Below are 24,760 nucleotides of genomic sequence, written 5' to 3'. Positions count from 1 at the left end.
TCCGGGGGCTGCATCGGCTAGTTTTCCGAGAAATGGCGGGAGGTCGAAGGAGAAGGGCTGCGGCGTGTGGGAGGAGAACGGGAGCGGCGGCCTAATGGGGAAGGTGAGCGGCTGGACCCACGAGCGTGCGGAGCGGGCTCGTCAGGGATCGGATCGGGTCGTGGTGTGAAGCGGTGCGGGCCGTAGTCGTTGCGGCGGTCGACGAAGGAGTAGGGGCGAGGTGGCGGGGACCAACGGCTGCGGCAGTGACGGGAGATGTGTCCGACGCGAGAGCAGGTAAAACAGATCGGCCTGTCATCAGAGGTACGCCATTCGGCAGGATTGCGATATCGGTACCGAGGCGAGAAGCTGCGACTGTAAGTGGCAGCTGCGATCACTGAAGGGTCCGGGCTGTCATGAGCGTTGTCCACGACGGGAGGAGAAGGGACGGCCAAGTTCGCAACCTCCTGGCGAACGACGGCTTGGATGAGGGCCAATGTGTTGTCCGGCAGTGGCAAGGAAGAAACAGCGGGCGTCATCGCCTCCAGTTCGCGGCGCACGATACGGGTTAAGTTAGCCGGGTCGGAAAGCTGCCGCAATGTTGGCAGATCTTCACAGGAGGAGCTAGCAGCAGTGTTCGGCAGCTGGTCAAAACGGTGAGAAATGCGCCGGTGTTTGGCTTGCTCGAAACGGTGGCACACCTCAAGAACAGAAGCGACCGTGGAACAGTCTTTGCATAGAAGCAGATTAAAGGCATCGTCGGCAATGCCTTTCAGAATGTGGCCAACTAGATCTGCTTCGGACATGTCTTTATCAACTTTACGGCACAAGGCGAGGACGTCTTGTATGTAGGCTATGTATGGCTCGGAGGAAGTTTGGGCGCGGGACGCGAGTGCCTTCTTGGCGGCGAGTTGGCGGCCGATGGGTTTTCCGAAGAGGTCGCGGAGCTTCTGCTTACATATGCCCCATGAGGTCAAGTCATCTTCGTGGGTTTCGAACCACACTCTCGCGGTGCCGGTCAGGTAAAATATCACATTAGCGAGCATCAGCGTTGGATCCCACCTGTTGTGCGCGCTGACGCGTTCGTAAAGGGCCAGCCAGTCGTCAACATAAGCGTCGTCTGTGCCGCAGAACGTGCCCGGTTCACGGCGGTGGGCGACGACGACCGCTGGCGGTGTTGACGGAGAGGGAGATGGCTCGGACTCGGTAGACATGTTGGCGAGACGGCGACCACGACGGAGAGCCAGCTTGAGGTCGGGGATCGAATTTAGCAACCTCCACCAAAGGATACGTGGCGGCTAGAAGCAGCAGTAGAAAGAGCAGAGGTAACCTGCTACGCAAGGAACCGATGGCTTGGTGTAGACTCTAAGCACACACGCGCGCACCTCAGCGTCGTCTTCGTTACCAACCACTTCGTCGTCCTCCCAGCGTCCGTAGCAATATTTTAAGTAAATATAAAGTCTTTCGCCACGACCGAGAGCAAACAAATAGGCTCTCTGGAGGTACCGCCATAGTCGTTCAAAGTAACATGGCCACTCGTGAAGTCAAGCTTCAAACTACATTTGAAGCCGTTGCAGTATCTGTAGTACAATTTAAAACAACTAGAGTATGTTCCGTATACCTCCGACCACACCTGAGAGTAACAGTCCATTACTTAGAAGACCTTTTAAAACAATTACCAGAGCCATATCTGTTAGTCGGCAATTTTAATGCTCACTCCAAATTGTGGGGAAGCGAACAAACGGACACTAGAGGCCGCATTTTAGAAGATTTCATTCTGTGCAATAATATAAGCCTGCTCAACAGGGGCAAACACACATATTGTTCTCCAAGCTCCGGAAAATGGAGCTGCATAGATTTGTCTCTTACATTGCCTTCTGTTTTTACTGCTCTTAAATGGGATATCTCGGACAACACGTATGGTAGCGATCATCTACCCGTTTTTATAAGCTTATCATCATCTCCGCAAATCGTTTCTACAAAACCACGACGTTGGAAACTCCATTTGGCCAACTGGGCACTGTTTCGAGAAAATGTCAGCTTAGAAAAAATAGATCAAAATAACTTAAGTTCAGATTAACTTATGAAATTATCACAAACTTCATTATCTCCGCTGCGCGCCTGGCTATACCTTAATATTGTGGAGCGGTGAAACAAAACCACGAAACCTGGCATACAAAAGAATGTAGACTTGCAAAAAAGAAACAGAACAGAGCATGGGGAAATTTTCGGAGGTACCCCATACATAAAAATCTCCTAAACTTCAAAAAGGCAAGGGCAGAAGCCCGATATATTCGCCGTAATCGTGAAAAAACTTCTTGGCAAAGTTACGTGACATCAATAAATAGCTCAACCACATCAAAAGAAATGTGGAAGAAGGTACGAAAGCTACATGGTAAATACTCCCCATTCACACTTCTCCTAACAGCTCCTGGTATATAGACAAACATCGAAGAACAGGCAGACATTTTAGGTGAAAAACAGCCGAGAAACAGACTCCCTACAAGTGGATATACAAATGAACCATGTAATAATTTATCTACAGTTCAAGAAATCAGCACAGTTTTGTCCGCTTGCAAACAAACAGCACCGGGCACGGATGGAATACACTATCAAATGCTTTCCCACCTCTCCGAACCTGCCGTAGAGGCAGTTTTTTTAATAGGTTTTTTTAATAAGGCTTGGGTGTCGGGTAAACTACCCGAAACCTGGAAGAAGGCCATCATCGTTCCATTTTTAAAACTCGAAAAGCCACCAACCGCTCCCAGTAGTTATAAGCCCATAGCCCTCACCAGCTGCCTTGCAAAATCATTTGAAAGTATCGTAAATATTAGATTAAACTTCGTGCTAGAAGACCGTGAACTTCTCGATGTCCATCAGTGCGGTTTCAAAAAGGCATGCTCCACAACAGACCACCTAGTTCGCCTTGAAAATACTGTCCGTGAGGCCTTCATACACAAACAACAATGTCTTGCTGTTTTTTCGATTTAGAGAAAGCATATGACACAACCTTGAGGTACGGAATTCTCCACGACTTGGCTGAACATGGCATTCGTGGCAGGATGTTGAACTGCCTAAAAGATTTCCTGTCAAACCGTTCATTCAATGTACGCCTCGGTTCAACCCTCTTGAGAATTTTCATTCAGGAAAATGGAGTGCCTCAAGGAAGTGCCTTAAGCACGACCCTCTTTGTTGTTAAAATGAATTCTATTAGCAAAATAACTCCAAGGTCTATTATGTATTCGATCTATGTCGATGATCTGCAGATAGCCTGCACGTCCTCAAACATATCAACTTGCGAAAGACAAGTGCAGTTAACAATAAATAAACTTTCAACATGGGCTCAACAAAATGGTTTCCGGTTCTCCCAACAGAAAACAGTGGCCATTCTTTTCTCACTGAAACATGGCCTAGAGACAGATCCTAGACCACACCTGAACAAAACCGAATTTCGGATAAAAAGTGAACACATATTTTTGGGCATAACGTTTGACAAAAACTGACCTTCTTGCCCCACATAAAGAACCTGAAGAAGAAAACTTCTCGATCATTAAATATCTTTAAGGTGCTTTCACATAAACGCTGGGGGTCTGATAGAACCTGCCTTTTGCACATCTACCGCATAGTTCGCTCTTGCCTAGATTATGGGTGTATAGTTTACAACTCAGCTCGACCATCCTACCTTAAGCAATTAGACCCAGTACATAATTCAGCTTTGCGCCTCGCAAGTGGGGCATACAGGACATCACCAATAAACAGCCTATATGTCGAATGTAACGAACCAGCCCTCGCAGATAGAAGAGCCATGCTCACATGTGGATACGTCCTTAAAACCCGTTCACCAGCAAAACATCTCTGCTACTCCATAGTTACGAAGTGCCCGCCTAAGCAGCTTTTTACTAACAAACCGAATGCGACGAGACCCCTTATCCTCCGTTTTGAAGAAATTTTCCAGGAATGGGGCATTTTAGACACACTACCTGATGTCGCCCAGGGACCCAAACCACTGCCACCTTGGTACACCTTTCCCGCTGTAGGGGACTACACAATGACACAATATCAGAAACAGCAAACTCCACGTGAACACATACTACAAGAATTTTTGGCACAAGAGGAAAAGTGCAAAGAATTCACAGCATTTTATACAGACGGTTCTAAACATCACTTTACGTCGGAAGTGCTGTGGTGCAAGACAAATGGGAAAAGATAGTTCGGTTACCTCAGTGCGCGTCAATTTTCTCAGCGGAATGTTATGCCATTTCGGTGGCTGTATCAAAAATAGTCGAAAAGAACATTCAAAACAGCATTATCTACACGGACTCGCTGAGTGCAATCACAGCACTGAAAACCAGAAACGTAAGGGAACCTTTATTAGGAAATATTTATTTTTTTATTTATTTATTTTCAATACTGCAGGCCCCTTTACGGGGCCCTAGCAGGTGGGCATACACAACAGTTACAATGAGGCAAGAACTACATCACACAACACAAGGAAATTTCAAAATGCGGCAAGAACACATGCAAAGATAAATCTGATAGAACAGTGGTTCATTTGCCTACCTGAGGACAAACTATGTACAATCGGCTCCAGACAAGGTTACCATATGAAGTGATCAAACATGGCTAACAGTGAACAACATGCACGTAGAAGCGGGGAAAAAAAAAACCTTGGCGCTCAAGACAAGATACGTATATGTTGGAAACAATAATAATACTGAAGGATAGCGGACAATTGAACCCAGGAAAACAAACTATGACTACGCAAGGGGTGATGCACTGATTAAGACGACAAGAAAGAACGGATGTGAAACGGATTATCAATACCCAGAGGCCCATGTGCATCACTGAGAGCGTTACTCTGCGGCAATACCGGCCTCGAGCCTTGTAGCGAACGTTGTTAAGGTCGGCGCATGAGTAATCGAGGCATCCAGTTTGTTCCATTCTCGGATGGCTACAGGAAAAAATGAATGTTTAAGTGCATCTGTGCGATAGGAATAATCAGTTAGAGTGAGCGCATGTTTGTGTCGTGTCGGTCGAGTCTGGGACGGGCAAATATATTTTGACACATTGATGTTATAATCGTTATGCAACAGTTGGTACAAAAATTTTAAACGCGCGTGCTTTGCTCTCATTGATAGCGTCGGGAGTCCTGAAATAGCTGCAAGGTTCGATGGGGAGTCAGTACGCTTATATTTGTTATGGATGAACCGTAGTGCCTTTCTTTGTATTTTTCTAGTTTTGCTATGTTAGTGGTTGTTTGCGGAAACCAAACAGTGTGAGCGTACTCTAAAATAGGTCTTATGAAAGTTTTGTATGCTAGGAGTTTAGTAGATGCTGGTGCGAGTCGGATGCATCTTCTCAAAAAAAACAGTTTTCGTAAGGCTGCCGATGTTACATTAGCGATGTGTACGTCCCATCTAAAGTCAGCGGTTAGTGTAACACCAAGATACTTATGCTGGGAGACTTTCATGAGTGGCGTACCGTGAATGCTGTAAGGGAAAGATGAGGATACTTTTTTCCTGGTTACTGTCATGCACACTGATTTTTTAGAATGGACGGTCATCTGCCATCTATCACACCAATCCACCACAGCGTCAAGTGACTGGGAAAGCGCAATGTGGTCTTCCGGACTTTCTGTTTTCCTGTAGATGATGCAGTCGTCTGCAAATAGCTTAATGTTACATTTAATCTGAGTGGTTATATCGTTAATATAGATAAGGAAGAGAAGTGGGCCAAGAACGGAGCCTTGCGGAACTCCCGAAGTGACCGCGGTTATTTTAGAAGGCATATTTTGAAAGATTACAAATTGAGAACGGTTAGATAGAAATTCTTTGATCCAACCCAGAACTTCCCCCCACCCGATCATGCACTGCAGCTTTGCGATTAGTTTGTTATGGCACACGCAATCAAACGCTTTGGAAAAATCTAGTAGTAATATATCAGTTTGACTGCAGGTATCGATGCTGAGGGCCAAGTCATGAACGACTTCGATTAACTGAGTGATAGTCGACAGCCCTCGGCGGAAACCATGCTGGTCAGGTGATATCAACTTATTATGCTCTAGAAAATCTGTTAGATGTTTTGAGATTATGTGTTCGAAAACTTTACATGCTGTGCTAGTCAGTGAAATGGGCCTGAAGTTTGATGCACTACTGATATCTCCTCCTTTATGGATCGGAATGATTTTCGCCAGCTTCCAGTCATCCGGTAGTTTTGACACAGCAAGTGATTTGCGGAATATTATGCCGAGATATTTGCTGCACCATTCGGCGTATCTTTTCAAAAATGCATTGGGTATGTTATCAGGCCCGCTGGCTTTCTTCGTATCGATGTTCAAGAGAAGATTGAAAATTCCGTCATCGGTTATGTTTATTTCTCTGATATCTGAAGTTCGGGTGGTTGCCATCTGGGGAATAACGCCATTATCGGTGGTAAATACGGACTGAAAAAAGTCATTAAAGTAATTAGCCTTCGCACTGTTTTCCTCTGGTGTCTGTTCGTGTCCTGCTGTGTTTCTATTGCGGAAGTGGTTCCAGAACCTGTGTGGGCTATAAGTAAGGAAGTCAGGCAGCGTAACACTAAAGTAGTATTCCTTTGATTTCATCATTTTATCCTTGAAGATTTCAACTGCACTGGCTAATTTTTGTGTTCTGTCGGGGTTAGTACCTTTGGACTTAATAGAGCGACGCAGCCTTTTCACTTTGCGTTTTGCATGAATGACCTCTCGCGTGATCCACGGGTTCTTTGTTTTAACGCGCTTGTTTTTTGAGGGGACATATCTGCATATACAGAAAAAAATGATTTCCTTGAACTGGAGCCAGAGGGAGTTTACATCTGAGCTTGCTTCAGATGCTGCTTCGGCAAACATCTGAAACTCGTGTGCAAGATGTGTTGTTATACTAGCGTCGTCGGCTCTATTAAAATTACTTACTGTCGATTGGGAGGAGCGGGTTGTTATTAGAATATTGAGTGGTAACTCGCAGACTGGTATACTGTGATCAGAAATTCCGTCGATTATGTCAAGCTTAGTCTGGTGTGTTGGGAAGTTCTCGCTTACTAGTATTAGATCGAGAATGCTTTTTGCTGTGCCTAGTATGCGAGTTGGACGGGAGACTGTTTGATATAGATTAAAATTCAGCATTAAATCAATGAGTGCATCTGAGGCCGGATCAGTATGGTGCAAGGTACCCCAGACAATATCCGGAAGGTTAAAATCGCCCATGATGATTAGTCTAGAGTTCCGTACGTGCACTTGCATATAATCGTGTACAGAACTCAAGCAATCATGCCCGGAAGAGGGGCTCCGATAAACACATCCCACGACAATGCTGACGCCATCACATAGAATCTTGCAAAACACTGCCTCTGCTCCCGGGATGTCCTGCAGAGGGATAAAGGAAAAGTGGTTCTTTATCAATAACGCAACGCCACCACCCCGGGAAAGCCTATCTTTACGCATCACTGAGTAGTTCGGAGGGAAGATTTCTTGACTACCAATATCACTCGAGAGCCACGTTTCTGTGACAGCCACAATATCTGGATCTTGGTCAATGAGGACAATTTCGAGTTGCTCTACTTTATTCACTACACTTCTGGCATTTATGTTCAATAATTTTATTTTTTTGAATGTGCTCTTCGACGCGTCATTCGGGGGCTGGAGACGTTGTCGTTTTGGCTTTCTGGGGTAGTTGCTTTGTCGTTTTTTTTCCCAAACGGCACTTTCACTGCGTTTTCACTGTCCCAGACAAATGCTTGACCATTAATGTACAATTTATTAAAGGAAAGGGACACCTTGTCGCCATTGTCCCGGTTAGGCTTCGCGCTGTCCCACAACTTTTTCAAAATATCTCTAATTTTCCGCGAGAAATCCTCGCCAATGGACAGATGGGAATTTTTAAGCTTGAAGCCTCGTTTCAGTATTGATTCTTTCTCTCTGTAGTCTAAAAGCTTCATAATAACAGGTCTAATTTTGTTTCCAGCAGGCTGCTCCAAACGGTGGATACGCTCGATGGCCACTGCGTCGAGATCTAGTTTATCCTGGACAATATCTTTATTTACCCTTTCTCTGAATGTTTCCTTGGTCTCTTCCTCACTCTCCGATAGGCCATAGACAATTAAATTACATCTTCTGCTTCGGTTGTCCAAGTCGTCTATTCTTTCCTCTAACCTTTCTATGACTTCGCTCATCTGAGCGACCTGCTCCTGGCAGCAAGTGACCTGTTTCTCTAGTCTAGCAAGAGCATCGAGTTTATTGTCTATGTCCGCCAGCCGCTTCTCCTTTATTTCTTTTATGCCAGAGGCAATTTCTTGAAGCTGCGTAAGTATCTGAGCTGTGTCCGGTCCAGGATTGGCTTCGATATCACCCCCCAACAATAGCAGTTTGCGCAAGCTTACAGTAACATCAAACAACAGCCGCGGGCACGGCAGCACCAACAAGAATGGGTTGTTAGAGCGAATACAAACGCCGTAGCGTTTTCTCACCTGCACAAGAAGCAAGAAAGGATTGTCGGTGAACCGCATCCTGGTAGCGCTGCCGTGCCCAGTGGCCGCCGCGCGCGTGGGGTGGCAATATATAGCCCAGTCTGGTGGTGTCGCCACTTGTCCCAGATGCATGTAGTGGTCTGCGCATGTGGTCGCTGATTGTAGAATCCATCGGTGATCCCATGTGGGCGCGTGTAGCTGGTCTGGTGGGCGTACGTCGGCAGTGTCTGATCCGTGAGTCATTCTTGAAGGCAGCTGCATGCTTCTGTCACCGGCATGATCTAGCAGGGCCAAGAAAAGCTGCACAAGAAGCAAGAAAGGATTGTCGGTGAACCGCATCCTGGTAGCGCTTCCGTGCCCAGTGGCCGCCGCGCGCGTGGGGTGGCAATATATAGCCCAGTCTGGTGGTGTCGCCACTTGTCCCAGATGCATGTAGTGGTCTGCGCATGTGGTCGCTGATTGTAGAATCCATCGGTGATCCCATGTGGGCGCGTGTAGCTGGTCTGGTGGGCGTAGGTCGGCAGTGTCTGATCCGTGAGTCATTCTTGAAGGCAGCTGCATGCTTCTGTCACCGGCATGATCTAGCAGGGCCAAGAAAAGCTGCACAAGAAGCAAGAAAGGATTGTCGGTGAACCGCATCCTGGTAGCGCTGCCGACACAATAACTGCTGAAACACAAGGACATGAAATTAATCTCTGTTGGATACCAAGCCATCTCGGAATTCGTGGCAACGAGAGAGCTGACACGTGCGCTGCTCAAGCTCGCCATAAGGAAGTCAAGACTGTAAATATACAATATGCAGATTGCATGAAGTTAGTAAAAAATAAACTTACAGGAAAATGGCAATGTACCTGGAATAGTGAAGAAAATAACCAACTACATTTAGTAAAACCTATTCTGGGAGAATGGAGATCATGCAGGCATCAGGAACGTTTTATAGAAATAATTTTATGGCGCCTGCGCATCGGGCACACACACCTAACACACAACTTTCTACTGACAAAACAAGACAAACCCTTATGTGAGAAATGTGGAGATGAGCTGACAGTTAATCACATTTTATTCTCTTGCTCACAACTTGAACGGCTAAGAAAAAAATATTGTACTGATTTTTACGATGAACGCATTTCCTTCCAATCCAATTTACGTTTAGGAGATAATCCACTTGTAAGAACGTAATCTATTTTGAATTTTCTGAAAGATGCGGCATTCTTAAACAAAATATGATATCAAATATCGCAGAACTAAAAATTCTAAACATTTTTTCCCTCGTGCTTTCGCGCATTTTATGACGCACCTCATCCATTTTCTCAGTCCTGAGAAGAAGGCTGAGGTCTGCATTCGATTTGATGGGCTCCTCGGAGTCCTTGTCCGGACAAGCACTTTCGCTGAGGACACCCAATTTTTGAAATAAATTATACCACGTGTTTGGCACAAGATAGCCTAAGTTGCTTATGCGCCATAAAGCCAATACAATGCAATGCAATGGTGAGGGCGAGGGCCAAAAAATGGGGTTGGCTGGATAGGAAGTCTCCGGACGAAGGAGGGAAATTACTGCTTTAAGCGTTGGTCCCATGAGGTTGACCAAGGAAATGTTTGAAACAGAGGAAACAGACGATGAGTCATTGAAGGCTTGCTTGGTTAAAGTAGGAAAGGTGTTCCATGGAAAGCACGACACTTCGCACTCGTGTTTTGTTAAAAAGGGTTTACTGTATAGCCGCTATCATATCGCTTCCGCCAGAGAGGTTCGACAGGTAGTACTTCCAAAGTCATGTAGGTAACAGGTGTTAAGCCTTGCCCACGAGAGCACGTTTGCGGGGCATCAGGGCATTAAGAAGATTACAGATCGACTTCTGGAAGAATTCAAATGGCGGGGTGTGCAGGAGGAGATTACGAGGTTTGTCAGGTCGTGCGACTCTTGCCAAAGGACGTGCCCGAAAGGCAAAGTAGGCAGGGCTCCGTTGGGATGCATGCCTCTCATCGACACTACGTTTGATGGTATGGCTGTCGATATTGTCGGTCCGCTGTCGTCCACATCTGTGAAAACTAATAGATGTATTCTAACGGTCGTCGATTTTGCCACGCGGTATCCCGACGCCGTGGCTCTGCCAAAAATAGATTCAGCAACCGTGGCTGAAGGTTTGGTGGTGATCTTCTCAAGTATAGGTTTTCCGAGTGAGATGCTCTGTGATCAGGGCTCCTGCTTCACTTCCGAGATGATGAGAGAGCTCAATGATCTCTCGGCGGTGAAACATCTCAGCACGACCACTTACAATTTGATGTGCAATGAGATGGCGGAGAAATTTAACGGCACACTTAATCAGGTGCTGCGCAAGCTCAGTCTGGAGCAGCCCAAAACTTGTGTTCATTATATCGCTAAGCTTCTATTCGCACATAGAGAGGAACCGCAGGTGAGCCTGAGGTTTTCTCCGTTTGAGTTGATATTTGTACGACATGTATGAGGACCACTGGCAGTTCTCAGAGAGCTCTGGACAAGCAAAGAGCTGGGAGCAGACACGAAGACGACATATAGTTACGTTCTCGATCTAAGAGAACGTCTGGGCCAACCTGTGAGAGTGGTACATCAAAATTTGTTGCGTTCGGAACAGTCTCAGAAAAGTTGCTACGACAGGAACAGCAAGAAGCTGCAATTAAGGGTTGGAGATCAGGCCCCTATTCTTTTGCCGAGTAGCCACAATAAACTGCTTATGCAATGGAAAGGTCCATTTGTGGTTTATGGAGAAAAGAACGACGTGAATTATTGGTTCGACTTGGGCCACATTAAGAAGCTATTCCGAATCAATATGCTGAAAAGATACGAAGAGCGTGCGTCCCAAGAGACCTTGCAGGCGTCATCTCTCTTCGTAATAGAAGAACGTGGCTGAAGATCGAAGAACGTAGGCGTTGCTTGCATGTGTTGTTTATAAATTGCCGGAATTTAATGCCCAATGTATAGTGCTACTACCCAGTGCGTTTGCAATTGTAACCTGTGCAAATGTCGTCTAGGAGTGTCTGCGAGTTGTTTATATCTTTTCGTTCTCCGCTTATGGTTTGTTCACTGTGTACATATCCACCTTCATGGTATACAGACATGTTCAAAAATTGAGTCTGATATTTTGTACTCTTTTATTTTCCGTTTTGTCACATGTATAAGGTTTGACCCTCTGTGTATATGGTTTGACATGTTCCCTCTCGGCGCATTTCCATGTTCCTCCATGTGTCACGTTGTAATAAAGTGTCTCCGGTGACTACGGCGGCGTCAAACTTGACAGTTTATCACGTGAACATTAGTGCTGGTGCATCAACGGCGTTTGTCTGCTTCCCACGTGAACATTCGTGCTGTGTGCACCGACGGCAGTTTTTTGTGCGAAAAAACTTTTTCGAAAGAGGGAGGGGGCATATGTGAGGTGCACAAAAGATCCTCGGAGGATTTTTGAACGTGCTGCATCGACAGTGGTGCGTCGGACAGCGCAGCGCTACGCGTGCCAGCCCAGCGTTGCGCGTGTGCGCGTGCGAAGGGTGTGTGCAAGGCGACGGCGACAAAGAGCGGGGCGAGCACGAGGAGCGTAGAGCCGACGTGTCACGAAACCGAGGTGTAAAGGAAGACAGCGCAGCGTAGATCGGGTCATTCAAGCGTGGAGGTGGCAGCCGTTCGACGTTGGGTCGGTGCTGCCGTGACCTCCCTTGGATCACTGACGTAAGCATCTTGTGTCCGTTTCAAGCGTGGAGGTGGCAGCCGTCGACGTTGGGCCCGTGCTGCCATAGACCTCCATTTGATCACCGACGCAAGCCTCCTGCGTTCGTTGCAAGTGTGGAGGTGGCAGCCGATAGACTGAGGGTCCGTGTTGCCTAAAGTAACTCTTGGATAGCCTGCTTTAAGCCCCTGGCGTTTCGTGACGCCGTCGACGGGACCTGGCTACGTTTTCCTGCGGGCGCCAAGTCCTTCGGGTCGTGGACGGGTGATCAGCGGCGTCTCCCTGTGTCCCGCTCTGCTCCTACTACCACCTGGCTCCCTTCTGCCGCTTCCTTGGACGCATTGCCAGCGACACGTCGCACTGCATCGACCCGCGTTCACCCTGTCTGCAAGGCATCCCCGCTTCACCTGGGACGCTCAGTACCTGGTGAACTCTTTCCTTTTATTCTGTTGTGTTGTACGCTTGTTGAGTGTGTGTTTTTCTTGTTGGTGTGTGCGTTTTTTCGGAACGTCGGGGACGCGCTACCAATTCGCGACACGTATATAATATACCTTGTGATGATTGCGACTCCGTCTACATATGCGAGATGGGAAATTTGCCAAGGCTAAAAGATCACCGCAATGATGTCGCCTGGAATCGGACCGTGTCAAACGCTGTGGCAGAAAACGCTCAAAAAGAAGGTCATGAAATCGCTTGAGAGGAAGTAGAAATCTCTGCTACCCAAAGAATCCTCTCAGCACGGCTGCCCATGGATTCACCTATCATAGTATTAATGCCAAACAGTATCAATAGGACAAAGGGGAATCTTCACCGGGCTTACGAAAAATCATTACGTTAACTTGTCAAAGCTGCTTAAGCTGCTTCTTACTCGGCAGGTTCTTCATTGTGACCAAGGAAGCCATAGGGGTTCCGAAACAATAACTAACCGTTTTTTGACATTTGGTCAGTGACTCAAGACTCGTTCAACCGGAGTACCAAGGGGTTGCCCCCTCTCCGCTCATATCACAAACAGAAGTGGCTCTCTGCTACCAGTAGTCTTATATCAAGAAAGCGCATGGACCCACTCTCAGGTGTCTGATGTGTCAACCAGACAGGCAATGCTGGAAGGTCAGCAGCAATCAAGCGGCGCCTCTCTTGCTGACAGATGAGACACCTGAGAGCTGGTTATGCGCTTCCTCTTCTCCCGTACAACTTGAAAGGGGGCAGAGAAGAGGGTTACAGGCAAATAGGGGCAAACGCCCGTACACACCACCTTGCAGGTGACGGCTTCAAAGAGACGCCGACGTCGCCACCGACGCCACCGTACAGTTTTCGCCTTCTTGACCCTCCTAATGCAAGAACATTAAAAAAGTTACGAGACTCCTAACTCTCAACTAAAGTCTGTAGAGGCGAAAGCCGACCATTCTCTGACAATTTTCACTCTGCCGTGACGACTTCCGGTGGATATGACGTCGAACCGTTCTCGTGGCTCTATTGATACCCAAATTATACACCTTTAGGGGATCTTAAATGTTAATCACGCTTAATTACACATTATCTATATAACTTCACACAAATTTGGCGTTTTTCCGACCATTCTGTGACAATTTTTGCTATGCCTAGACGACTTCTGGTGGATGTGACTTCGCACCATTCTTTTGCCTATATCGACGTCCGCACTACTATGACGCAGTTTCGGCATTTTTGCCTATAGTTAATTAACTATCCGCTCTGCAATCATCAAGCCTGGCTTCTAGGTTCATTTTTTCCTCCCCTATCTGAATCAGCCACTCTTTTTTGATATCTTTCTTAGTTCCCGAGTTAAACGTGTGACACTTTCTGTGAACGGACGACAGTATGAGCCATTAAAGGCTTTCCCCTTAAAATCATACGAAGGCTGCCAGTTTGTACCCCAATTGATCCAGCGTTGGCTGGCTTGCGATCCCATAGAAATGGGGGTATACCAGAGCTAGGAACGTTTTGGGCTCGTAGGAGAGAGGTGGCTAGACGGACGCATAAGCTGACGTCCGAAATCTGAGTGAAGAACAAAGGAGACCTAATGCTCTAAAACAAAATAGAGAGAGATAGGCGAGACCTTCGTTTCGGCATGGATTTACCGATGGGCCGCCGCGGCCTTTGTTGCCAGGACACACGCAGTTCACCGACGACGTGGAGTGCGTGCGGCGCGAGGCCCAGCGGCTGAAGCGGCAGGGAGTAGACATCATCGTGGCGCTGGGCCACTCGGGCCTGGAAGAGGACAAACGCATCGCCTACCAAGTGCCGCTCATCGATGTCGTTGTGGGCGGCGGCTCGCACTACTTCATGTCCAGTTCCAGCCCCCTGCAGGACGCTCCCGAACCCGTCTACGGGGCATACCCCGTCGCCGTCCAGCGGCCCGACGGCACCCAGGTGACCACAGTTAGATGTTTTGCAACGGCCGCAAATGAAAGAATTTCAGTAGCATCTACATGTAATTAGGGCGGTGCCTTCCGCCATCCTTCCTTGTTACATTTAAGCTTTGATATAATTAATTTCGTAATTTTTTCGAGCTTTAGTCTTATTCTTTTTTCTGCCTACCTCGTCTATGTGAAGTTTAAAACATGCAGAAGCATTCCAACTTTGACCCTACAGAAGGGCTTCATTCACTAGAAGCCCAAATAGAAGCGTAAGGGAAGCGGTGCGTCGAAATCGGATTTGAACAAGTAGACAGCTGCCCTCAAGAAGAACCCTTTCCAGTCTAGCTACCTTTTTCACCTTCACCCTCCTGAAAAATGCTGTAGGCGAAGAGGAGCCTCAGTTTAGAGTAAAATCATTCATTAGAGCGAAATCAGGAAAGGAAAAATCGAGGGCAAATCCAACTCCTTTCGAACCCTCCTAGAAACAAGATTTATATTATTGTAGGGCTTTTTGTTACAGCGACAGGTGTTAAGCTCCCGTTCCTGGGTTTTGCGCTGTAGTAGCATGTAGTTGTCTGTCCTAGTCGTAACAATGGACTGGATGTGTCGCCATGGGAACCTCCCATGGTGTGGCAACCGTGCAAAGGCCAATGTGTACCGTGAGCGGAGCAATGCGTAACCAGTGCGTGCTTACCGCAGGAACCATGGGAGGGTGGTTACCGTGGAAGGAGGAGGGTATGGCGAGAGCGTAATAAGAAGCAACCGGTCGGCGGTTGCCGCGGAAGCCACCCGGGGGTTACTTACCATGGAAGGACGAAGAGGCTATTACGGCTAGAGCTTAGTGAGATGTGACTAGAGGATGGTTAGAACTGTAAGCGTCCGAAAGTGGTTACAACGGAAGATGGAGGGTGCGTTGAGAGCTGAGAAATCCCCAACCGGAAAATCCATATCGTCGAAGGACGACGGTATGGCGAGGGCTTGAGAAGACGCAACTGGTACCTTGTCAACATGTGAGGCTGCCAGGTGAGATGTGAAGTCGCGCTCTTATTCTCTCAGGAAAAAGTCTGTAACGTACAAATACCTTAACAGCTTTCGCTCAATCTCCTGTCCCAACAAACACATTACATCCTCAAAATCTCCAATAAATATCCCATCAGGACATTTGGAATCTCCCCAGGAGGTGCTCATTTTTCCTGAAGACATCCAAAAAACGTCCCCACAACTAGCCGTGTCCAAAAAGTTGTGCGTCCCAGGGACAGCCCCAACACGTTAATGCTAGATTTCTATACTCTGGCTAAATAAATTTATTTCTTCTTTTTCATGCAGACTTCAGGCATCTAAGCGCACATGTGTGCTAAATTTCAGGCACATGCTTACGTTACAGGTGGTGTAATGCATCTGTCCATTCGCGTGCATGCATGCTGGCTCGGCCATTCAGAGTTACGTGTTTACATAAAATGTGCTTTAATAAGGTGAAATTTTGGGCTCCTTGGTGCATGTTCTTGTGACGGGAGCAGCGCAGCATGAGACAAGGAGATAGGCGGGACACGCTGAATAACAACCAGATTTTTAATGCACGTTCGTCGAATATATACATCTCTCTCGTATAAGAAGAAAAAGAAAGAAGCATGAAAAACGCATATGATGTTCACGTTGTGAAATATTAAGACATCGCACACAGATAATGAATTACTCTGTCATGAAGCGCTATTGAATGTATGCAGACACAAACGTCGCTCTTTGGTCGGATGTTGAAGGCTTCTTCACTCTCCCTGGTCTGTTGATCAAAATATGACGGGATAACCATTGTGTTGATAAGCTGCGAAGCGCATTCATGCTCTCTGCAATGTTTTGCTTATTCACTGCTGATGGCGCCCTTTAGGGATCTTTTGTGCTCTCGAAGCCGTTTATTCAAGCAGCGCCCTCTTTTACCAATGTAGGTGCGTCCGCATGACAGAGGTATTTCATGAACCCCGCTTTTCGCACATTTCACATGTTTTTTTGTCTTTTTTCTTGCATTGGTTTTTCCTTTGCTCATTGTATACTTTGGCGCCCAGGCTGCTTAACTTGTTGGGTGCTGACATGAGCACTTTTGCACCAGCTCTTGCTCCTACCTTTTTGAGATTGTAGGAAATGCCATTATTGTAAGGAATGACCACGTACAGCTTCCTTTGTTCTGATGTGGTTGGGAAATATTTTCTGCCTCTAAGTGCTTGCAGAATCCCTTCGGCGACACTGGATAGCAGTCTCGTCGGGCAACCTGCTGCTTTAAGCCGACGGTTCTGAGTGTCAAAACTGCCTTGAACTTCATGATGATAGGATCTCGTCAATGCGGCTGTCATTGCTGTTTTTGCTACCCCCGCTTGATGGTCTTGGAGTGCGCAGATACGGTGGCTAGAGGGGGAGGTGAGAGTTTCGATGCGGGCCCTGCACGGAAGCGTGTGTCGTAGTCATTCATGCTATTGACAGGTGGCTCCCGCGTCGCGTCTTAGATGCCTTTCGGCCTCTCTCCGGCTGGCGAACGTTTGACAGGTGCATGCGCCTCTGTGCGGCTGTATGTTTTCTCGCTGCGTTTCTAGCAATCAGTTTTTTTTTCTGACTACGCTTACCCATTGTTAACTTAACGTGTCGTGAGCACACAGGTAAGTATGGAGAGACGTGTCAACCGTCAAACGCATTGCTTTGCGCCCGGGTGCACGTCAGGATACGTCTCCGCCAGAAACAAGGGCAAGAAAGTCTCCACTTTTGCCGCCCCGAGCGATGAAGAAAGGCTAAAAGTGTGGCAACGGGCGGTACCACGTGCAGACAGGCCCCTGGAGAAAACATCTGTGCTCTGTGAATTGCACTTCGAGCAAAGGTTCATCGTGCGAGACTATATCCACGTTGTGAATGGGGAGACCGTAAGGATTCCCCGCTGCCGGCCATGCCTGTCTGAGGACGCCGTTCCCACGCTGTTTCCTAACACTCCAGCGTATCTTTCGAAGAGGCTGCCTGTGAAGAGGAAGTCAAGAACATCGAGAGGCGAGGTGCTCGGGAAACGAAGAAAAGGGATCGACGGCTCGCAATGCGAGGTTGCTTCATCCGTGGCTGACAGCACCCGGGCTCCGTGGCAACTGACGACGACGCAGCAGCGGATGGCACAGCGATTCATTACGCCTGCAGCCGGGAAAAATTAGACAAGTTAACGGGTGAAAATCTTCCAAGTGAATTCTGGTCGAGGAACGTTGTCGCAGAAGCGCCCAAGTCACTTGCATTCAGTGTTTTTTCTCAGGCAGGTGACAGCTTGTGCTTTAAAAAGCTAGTGTTGTGCTCGGCGGAAAATACACACTATCAGTGTGCCGTGTTCGTCCAAGGCGCGGCGTTGAAACAAGTCGACGTGTTTAACCCCCAAGGTGTGGAAAACCTGCTTCAGTTGGTTGATCAAATGAGTGTGTGTCCTGGATTTGAGCAGAGCTTGGCGCCGAGTGAACTGCATCAAAGCCGCAGCCGAGTAAATTACAGACTGCACGGAAATAAGCTGCACAGCAAAGGCTGCCGAGGAGTCTCCCAAGGTGAGAAGCCATGGATTAAGTGCAAGTACCTGCGGAAGCTTTTAGTAAATCAAGCTTGCTATAAGAAGAGGAAGGCGAGGGCGGCTCCTGTTTCCAACGCATCAAAGAAACTTGTGAAGTGCAACCTACAGCTGCGTCGCGAAAAGGAGAAGGTTGCTAAGCTGAAAACAATGATGACAGCAGTGAAAGAAGAAAATGCCGCTATTTCAGAGGGGAAGCTGGAGAAGAGCCTCTCTGGACTGCCTGAAAAGCAGCGGCAGCAAGTTCAAGCATGCTTTCAAGCATCAAAAAGAAAAGGCACGCAGGGAATGACGTATAGCCAAGAATGGGTATTGGAGTGCATCCTAATGAAAATAAGGAGCCCCAAGCTATACGAGTACATACGTAAGCAAAAGGTGATGGTACTCCCTAGCAAGAGTTGCCTGCACAAGTATATGAAGGGCTATAAGAGCTCTTTTGGCCTCAATGAGAATATGTTTGCCGCAATCGCCGAAAAAACCAAGGGCATGAATCAGTTTGAGAGGCATGGAGGCATTCTGATTGACGAAATGAAGCTTTCAGAACGCCTTAAAGTGACAAACAGTGGTTTTATTGAGGGCTTCGTTGATCTGGGTGCTTACACTTCTCCAGACCAAAGCAAAGAGACCTGTGACCATGGTCTAGTGGTATTATTTCAGCCATTTTCTGGCAACTTCCAGCAGATCCTTGCCACCTTTGGTTCACATAGCAATGTGAAAGCAGATGTTCTTTCAAATATTGTGGTTGACATCACATTAGTAGCTGAAAAGTCCGGCCTTTTTGTGGATTTTGTTACAACGGACGCTGCATCATGGAACAGGAGCATGTGGCGTGCTTTTGGCATCGAAGGGACCGCCAAGAAGATAGTCTGCAAGGTCAAGCACCCTGCAGACGACAAAAGAAGTCTGCACTTTTTGTTGGACTTTCCTCATCTGGTTAAATGTGTACGTAATTCTGTTGTGTCCAAAGGCTTTCACACACCTGAAGGATACGTTAGAATGGATGTGGTAATAGAAGCCTGGAAATGTGACAACAGGGATGTTGTAAGGCTAAAAGCAATGCCACATGTAACTAGGGCAGTCATTGAGCCGAATGGATTCGAGAAAATGAAGGTCAACTTTGCTTTTTCACTATTTAGCGACGAGGTACTGAGAGGGCTCTATGCGTACCAAGATGGCATTGAACGGGTGTGCGGTGCTGGCTCGAGTGCAGCAACAGCATCATTTGTAAGGCGGATGTCTAAGCTGATAGCAGCTATGACATCCAGGTGCAGTCGTGGTGCTATGCGCATTGGTTCTAAACGTTGCACCGAGGTGAAGGATTTCTTAGCCTACATAGACGCCTGGGAAGCACAAATAGGGAAAGTAGGCTTTCTTACGCAAGGCACAGCTGAAGGGCTTCGTGTTACGCTGACAAGCACAATGTCCCTTCTTGATTACCTCACAGAAGAGCTTGACTACAAGTACCTAATGACCTCTCGTTTGAGTCAGGATCGCTTAGAAAATTTATTCTGTATCCTTAGGCAATTGTCAGGCAATAATGATCACCCTACAGCGTCGCAGTTTTTGATATCAGTGAATTGCTTGTCATTTTGTAGCCTAGTAAAGGCCCCGCCAAATGGAAATGTGTCGCCCTCATTGATGAAGAGCCTGCTCTCGGCAACCAGTGAAAGGCCAGGAAGCATTCAAGGAAAGCGTGATCAGCTGATGGATATTGGGTGCCTGAACGAAGTTCATGAGGTGCTTGCATCTTGCGATCTACTTGCTGATCATGATGCCACTGTAGCAATAAGGAGTGACTCGTAGATTTCCTACTATGTCGCAGGATATGTTGCTCGGAAAATTCTCAGCAAAACAAAGTGCCATGGCTGCTCTAGAGCACTGCTCCTTCCAGCTGGCTCTCAACTTCCAAAGGAAGCTTGCCTTACACAAGAGGTTGATAATGGAGGCTTGCTATATCCATCTCAGGAGCTTCAGAAATTGATTGTGAAGCTAGAGGATTCGTTCACACATTGTTTCAGTGTCAATAGGCGAAATGCCAACAGTGTGATGGATTTGATTCCCTCTTTGGCAAGGAACTGGCTAAGTACAGTTGGCTGCGACAAACACAGCACAGAAGTAACAAATCATGTTGTGAAGTTTTATGCTCTAACAAGGCTACATTTTCTAGTACAAGCACAGAACAAGGCTAGAGAGGGAAAGAGGCAAAGAATGCGGCACCTTAAGCTGAGGCATGCTACCTGAGGGTGTGTTGTCCCTTGCATGGTGCGTTAATTTTTTGTGTTCTGTTTTAGGCTGCATCACTTGTTTGCCCTTACTGGCTGGCTTTGCCCAAATACTTGTCCATCCCTGCAATAAAATTTTGTGGTGTACTGCAAGGGCCCTGTTGCTCTTTATGGCTTGAGAAAAACACTGGAGAAATCCAGCACTTTTTTTGGCAACAACTTGTTGCGTTCTTTCACGGGCAAAAATAGCTAAAGAAAATTTTTGGCGAGAGCCTCGTACCCGTCGGCTTTACTCGCGCGTCTAGTACGTTTGCATGTAATGCTAGGCTTGTTAACTTCCTGCTTAGAATGACTGGCCACGTTGGCCGATTAGCATTTTATGTTCTTGTGGTGGGCAAGCGTCACATAGTCAATGCATGCTCCTCGACGCTAAAACAACGCAACACTACCTCGCTCACGGAGCGCGCGAGCAGCGGTAGCGAGCCGCCGGCGCGATCTAAGTGTCGACAGCAGCGCCGCCGCTGCAAGCATGATACCTTGCTACACTCCGCGCCGGCCGATGCTCTCACCTCCCCTTCTAGCCACCGTAGCGCAGATGTGTAGGCGAGCAGTCCCTTCTAGCTTCGTGAAGAAATCGCATAACGTTGTTTTCTAGGAGTTCACTTGTTATTTGTAGTCTTAGTTCTTCTAGTCATCCTAGTCCTTAGCAAAAGCAGCAATGAGAGCCGCATTGACGAGATCCTGTCATCATAAAGTTCAAGGCCGTTTTGACGCCCAGAACAGTCGGCTGAAAGCAGCAGGTTACCCGACGAGACTCCTATCCAGTGTCGCAGAAGGGATTCTGCAAGCACTTAGAGGCAGAAAATATGTCACAGCCACATCAGAAGAAAGGAAGCCGTACGCGGTCCTTCCTTACAAAAATGGCATTTCACACAGTCCCAAAAAGGTAGGCGCAAGAGCTTGTGTAAAAGTGCTTGCGTCAGCGCCCAACAAATTAAGAAGCCTGTGCGCCAAAGTCAACATCGAAAAATAAATGCAAGAAAAAGCACCAGAAAAAGCATGTAAAATGTGTGAAAAGGGGGTTTATAAAATACCTCTGTCATGCGGATGCACCTAAATTGGTCAAACAGGGCGCTGTTTGAATGAACGGCTTCGAGAGCACAAAACATCCCTAAAGGGGTCTTTAGGGATCAGCAGTGAATTAGCAAAACATTGCAGCGAGGATAAATGTCACCAAAAGCTTAGCAACACAATAGTCTACCCCTTATATTTTGATCAACGGACCAGGGAGATTGAAGAAGCCTTCAACATCCGACAAAAGAACGACGTATATGCGTCAGCATACTTTCGATAGTGTTTCGTGACAGCGAAATTGATTATCTGCGTGCGTTCTCCTAATCTTTTACCACGCGTATATCTTATGCGTTTGTCAGGCTTCTGTCCTTTCCTTATTGCACGAGTGAGACAGACAGACAGACAGAAAAACTTTATTCAGCAAGCGAGTTTTAGACCAAGCTGGGTCCCTGGGCCACTGCGCGGTCCCGCACTGCATCAAGTAGGTCATGTCGGGACATGACGTCGGCAGCCCGAGTCACCGCAGCAAGCTGCGATGTCGGGTCTGCAGACATAAGCAGGACCTCCCAGTCCTCCCAGCTCGAGATGGCGTGCTGTCCCCGCGGGGGAGGGTCAGCAGGGCAGCCGAAAAGGATATGGGAGAGTGTGGCGTGGGGGTCACCACATAGGGAGCATGCAGGGGATGTGCCGCAATAGTGGGATAAAAGCTGAGGGGATGACAGAGAGCGGGTCTGGAGGCGTCTGAAGAGGATCTGTTGGGAGTGCGTAAGAGGGGTGGGGAGGAGGGTAAGTCCGACGGTCCAAACGGGGTATTTGCGTGAGCTCCGCAAAGGTGTGCGCCCGCTCCCTCAAGAATCCTGGATCGAGACTGTTCTGAGCCCGGCAAATCAGACCTCGGGCCAATTTATCGGCAGCCTCGTTTCCAGGGTTCCCAGAGTGAGCCGGCACCCACTGAAGCTCTACCCTGCGTGGTAAATTTTGGGTAAGGGTGTTCAACAATTGCCAGGCAGGGGCGTGAATCCTGCCCCTGGCAAAGTTGGACAGAGCCGTTTTGGAGTCGCTGAAGATGTATTGGGCGTCCGAATGTGCAAGGGCTACGGCGATGGTGATCTCCTCTGCCTCCTCAGGCGTAGAGCCCGAGGGAAGACGGTGAGTTAGGGGGTGAGGTAGGGTTGGATTGTAGGCAACTGCTACCGCTTCATGCGCTGTACATGCGGCATCTACCCAAACGGCATCGTGGGCTTGCCCATAGTACTTATGGAGGGCATTAGCACGAGCTACGCGGCGAGGGATGTGATATCGGGGATGGACGTTTCGAGGAAGGGGTTTCACAACGAGAGGTGTATGGATGTGTCGAGGGATGGGTATAAGGGCTGACTGGTAAGCGGGTATGTTGATGCGAAGGGAGGAGAGTATATGGCGGCCAGTGGCGGTCGTGGCAAGTCTAAGGTACTGTGTCTGAAGGTGCGCGTCAACTAGTTCCTCAATGATGTTATGCATGCCTAGTGCAAGAAGTTTGGCTGTGCTAGTGCTACGAGGTAGGTTTAGGGCTGCCTTAGTCACAAGGCGGATCATTGCGTTCACGCGTTCGGTTTCCGTGCGGTTCAATTTGAGATATGGGGTTGCGTATAGAATGCGGCTAAGCGTAAATGCCTGCACTACTTTCATGTTGTCCGCTTCGTCTAAACCCTTGTTAAGGGAGGACACTCGGCGTAGAAGGTGCAACACGGATTGCGTGGAGGCCTTGAGCCTTTTAAGGGTATGTTATTTCGTCCAGAATCCTGCAAGTGGAGGCCAAGGATGCGGAGGGCGGGTGTGATGGGGATAGGGGATCCTTTTAAATTGATTTGAATGGGCGAGTTAGCGCTAGATTTTGGCCTAATTAGGAGAGAGCGCGGACTTAGATGGGGAACATTCGAGCCCGATGGATGACGCGTGAGAGGAGATGGTGTCTGCTGCTAACTGAAGAGTTTCCTCAATTTCCCCGTCAGAGCCATGAGTGGTCCATGTGGTAATATTATCAGTGTACAGGGTATGCTTTAGGTGTGTGATTAGAGCCAGTTTGTGAGCTAGGGGGATGAGAGCAACGTAAAAGAAAAGGGGAGAAAGGACCGCCCCATGAGGGGTTCCGAGCTCTCCGAGTGTATAAGGGGATGTGGTAATCTGATCTATGTGCTGGGAGGCAGTGCGGCCCGAGAGAAACGCGCGAGCGTAATTGTAGGTTTTAGGGCCTACCTGTAGAGCCTGCAGTTCCCGTAAGATGGCATCGTGTCGAATTCTGTCAAATGCCTTGGTGAGGTCAACTGCCAGGATAGCTTTAGTGTGGTGGGGGATGGTATCATCAAGCACGTCATTCGCAATTTGAAGTAGGGCGTCCTGCGCAGATATATGCGCACGAAATTCGAGCATACTGTGGGGGAAAAGGTGGTTGTCTTCCATGTACGTTGTTAGCCGAGCAAGAATTATGTGCTCGAAGACCTTGCCTAGACATGATGTAAGAGAAATGGGGCGGATGTTGCCTAGGGTGATAGGCTTGTGGGGTTTTGGAATAAAAATAATTTTTCCATGCTTCCACAAGGCAGGGAGAGTACCTGCCTCCAACATTCGTTAAAGTAGTTGACTAAGTCAGTGATGGAAGCATCGTCAAGATTTCTGATAGCTGCATTGGTAATTCGATCATCTCCGGGAGCGGTATTCCGTAATTTCAATAGGGCGGCGCGAAATTCTGATTCTGTATTAAGGGCGTCAAGTTCGGGCTGGGATGGGCCTACATAATCAGGATACTTGCAAGGGTGACCAGGGGTTGTATTGGTGCATTTCACCTGGGCGAGGAAGGCGTCGGTGTCCTGTCGATGGTTGTGAGCGAGGCGGCGAATGCTAAGGCGCGTCTGAGATTTGGATTGCATGGGGTCTAGCATGTGCCGTAATAGATGCCAAGCGCGGGATGTGGAGAGATTGCCGCGGAGACCGTCACAAACATGAGCCCAGTTAGCTTTGCAAAGAGTGGCAACACATTGTATTACTTGGGATTGAATCTGGCCAAGTTTGAGTTTGTCTCCTATTGTGCTTCTGAGTCTTCCACCTTTGCGCTATTTTGTCCTGTGCTTGGAGGAGGTGGGCGAGCTTGCTGTCAATAACAGGGGTGTCTGGCGTAGAGTCGAGCGTTTGAGTGCGTTGGCGAATGTCTTTTTGCAACTGAATAATCCAGGTGTCTAGGTCGAAGGGGGCCTGTGTTGGCTGCGCTTGTCTAAATTTGCGGAGCGCGTCCCAATTAGTGTGCTTAATGGTAAATTTGCGCTGAGATCGGCGATAGTTTAGCGTTATTCGAATTAGGTGATGATCGCTGCCTAGTGTGGAAAGCAT

General features: G+C 47.9%; 1 protein-coding gene across 1 annotated transcript in view; it reads left to right on the top strand.

The window, feature by feature from the left end:
* The window catches only part of LOC144098228 (protein 5NUC-like), a 154,584-nt gene extending 138,713 nt beyond the window's left edge, over positions 1-15,871 (top strand). The window contains exons 2-3 of the mRNA XM_077630722.1: positions 14,281-14,543; positions 15,857-15,871. Of these exons, the coding sequence (XP_077486848.1) occupies positions 14,281-14,543; positions 15,857-15,871 (278 nt within the window). The remainder of the gene's footprint in view (positions 1-14,280; positions 14,544-15,856) is intronic.
* The last annotated feature ends 8,889 nt before the right edge of the window (positions 15,872-24,760 follow it).

The sequence above is a fragment of the Amblyomma americanum genome, chromosome 7 (genome assembly GCF_052857255.1).
Source record: "Amblyomma americanum isolate KBUSLIRL-KWMA chromosome 7, ASM5285725v1, whole genome shotgun sequence".
NCBI lineage: Eukaryota > Metazoa > Arthropoda > Arachnida > Ixodida > Ixodidae > Amblyomma > Amblyomma americanum.
This window is presented reverse-complemented; position numbering and strand designations above follow the sequence as displayed.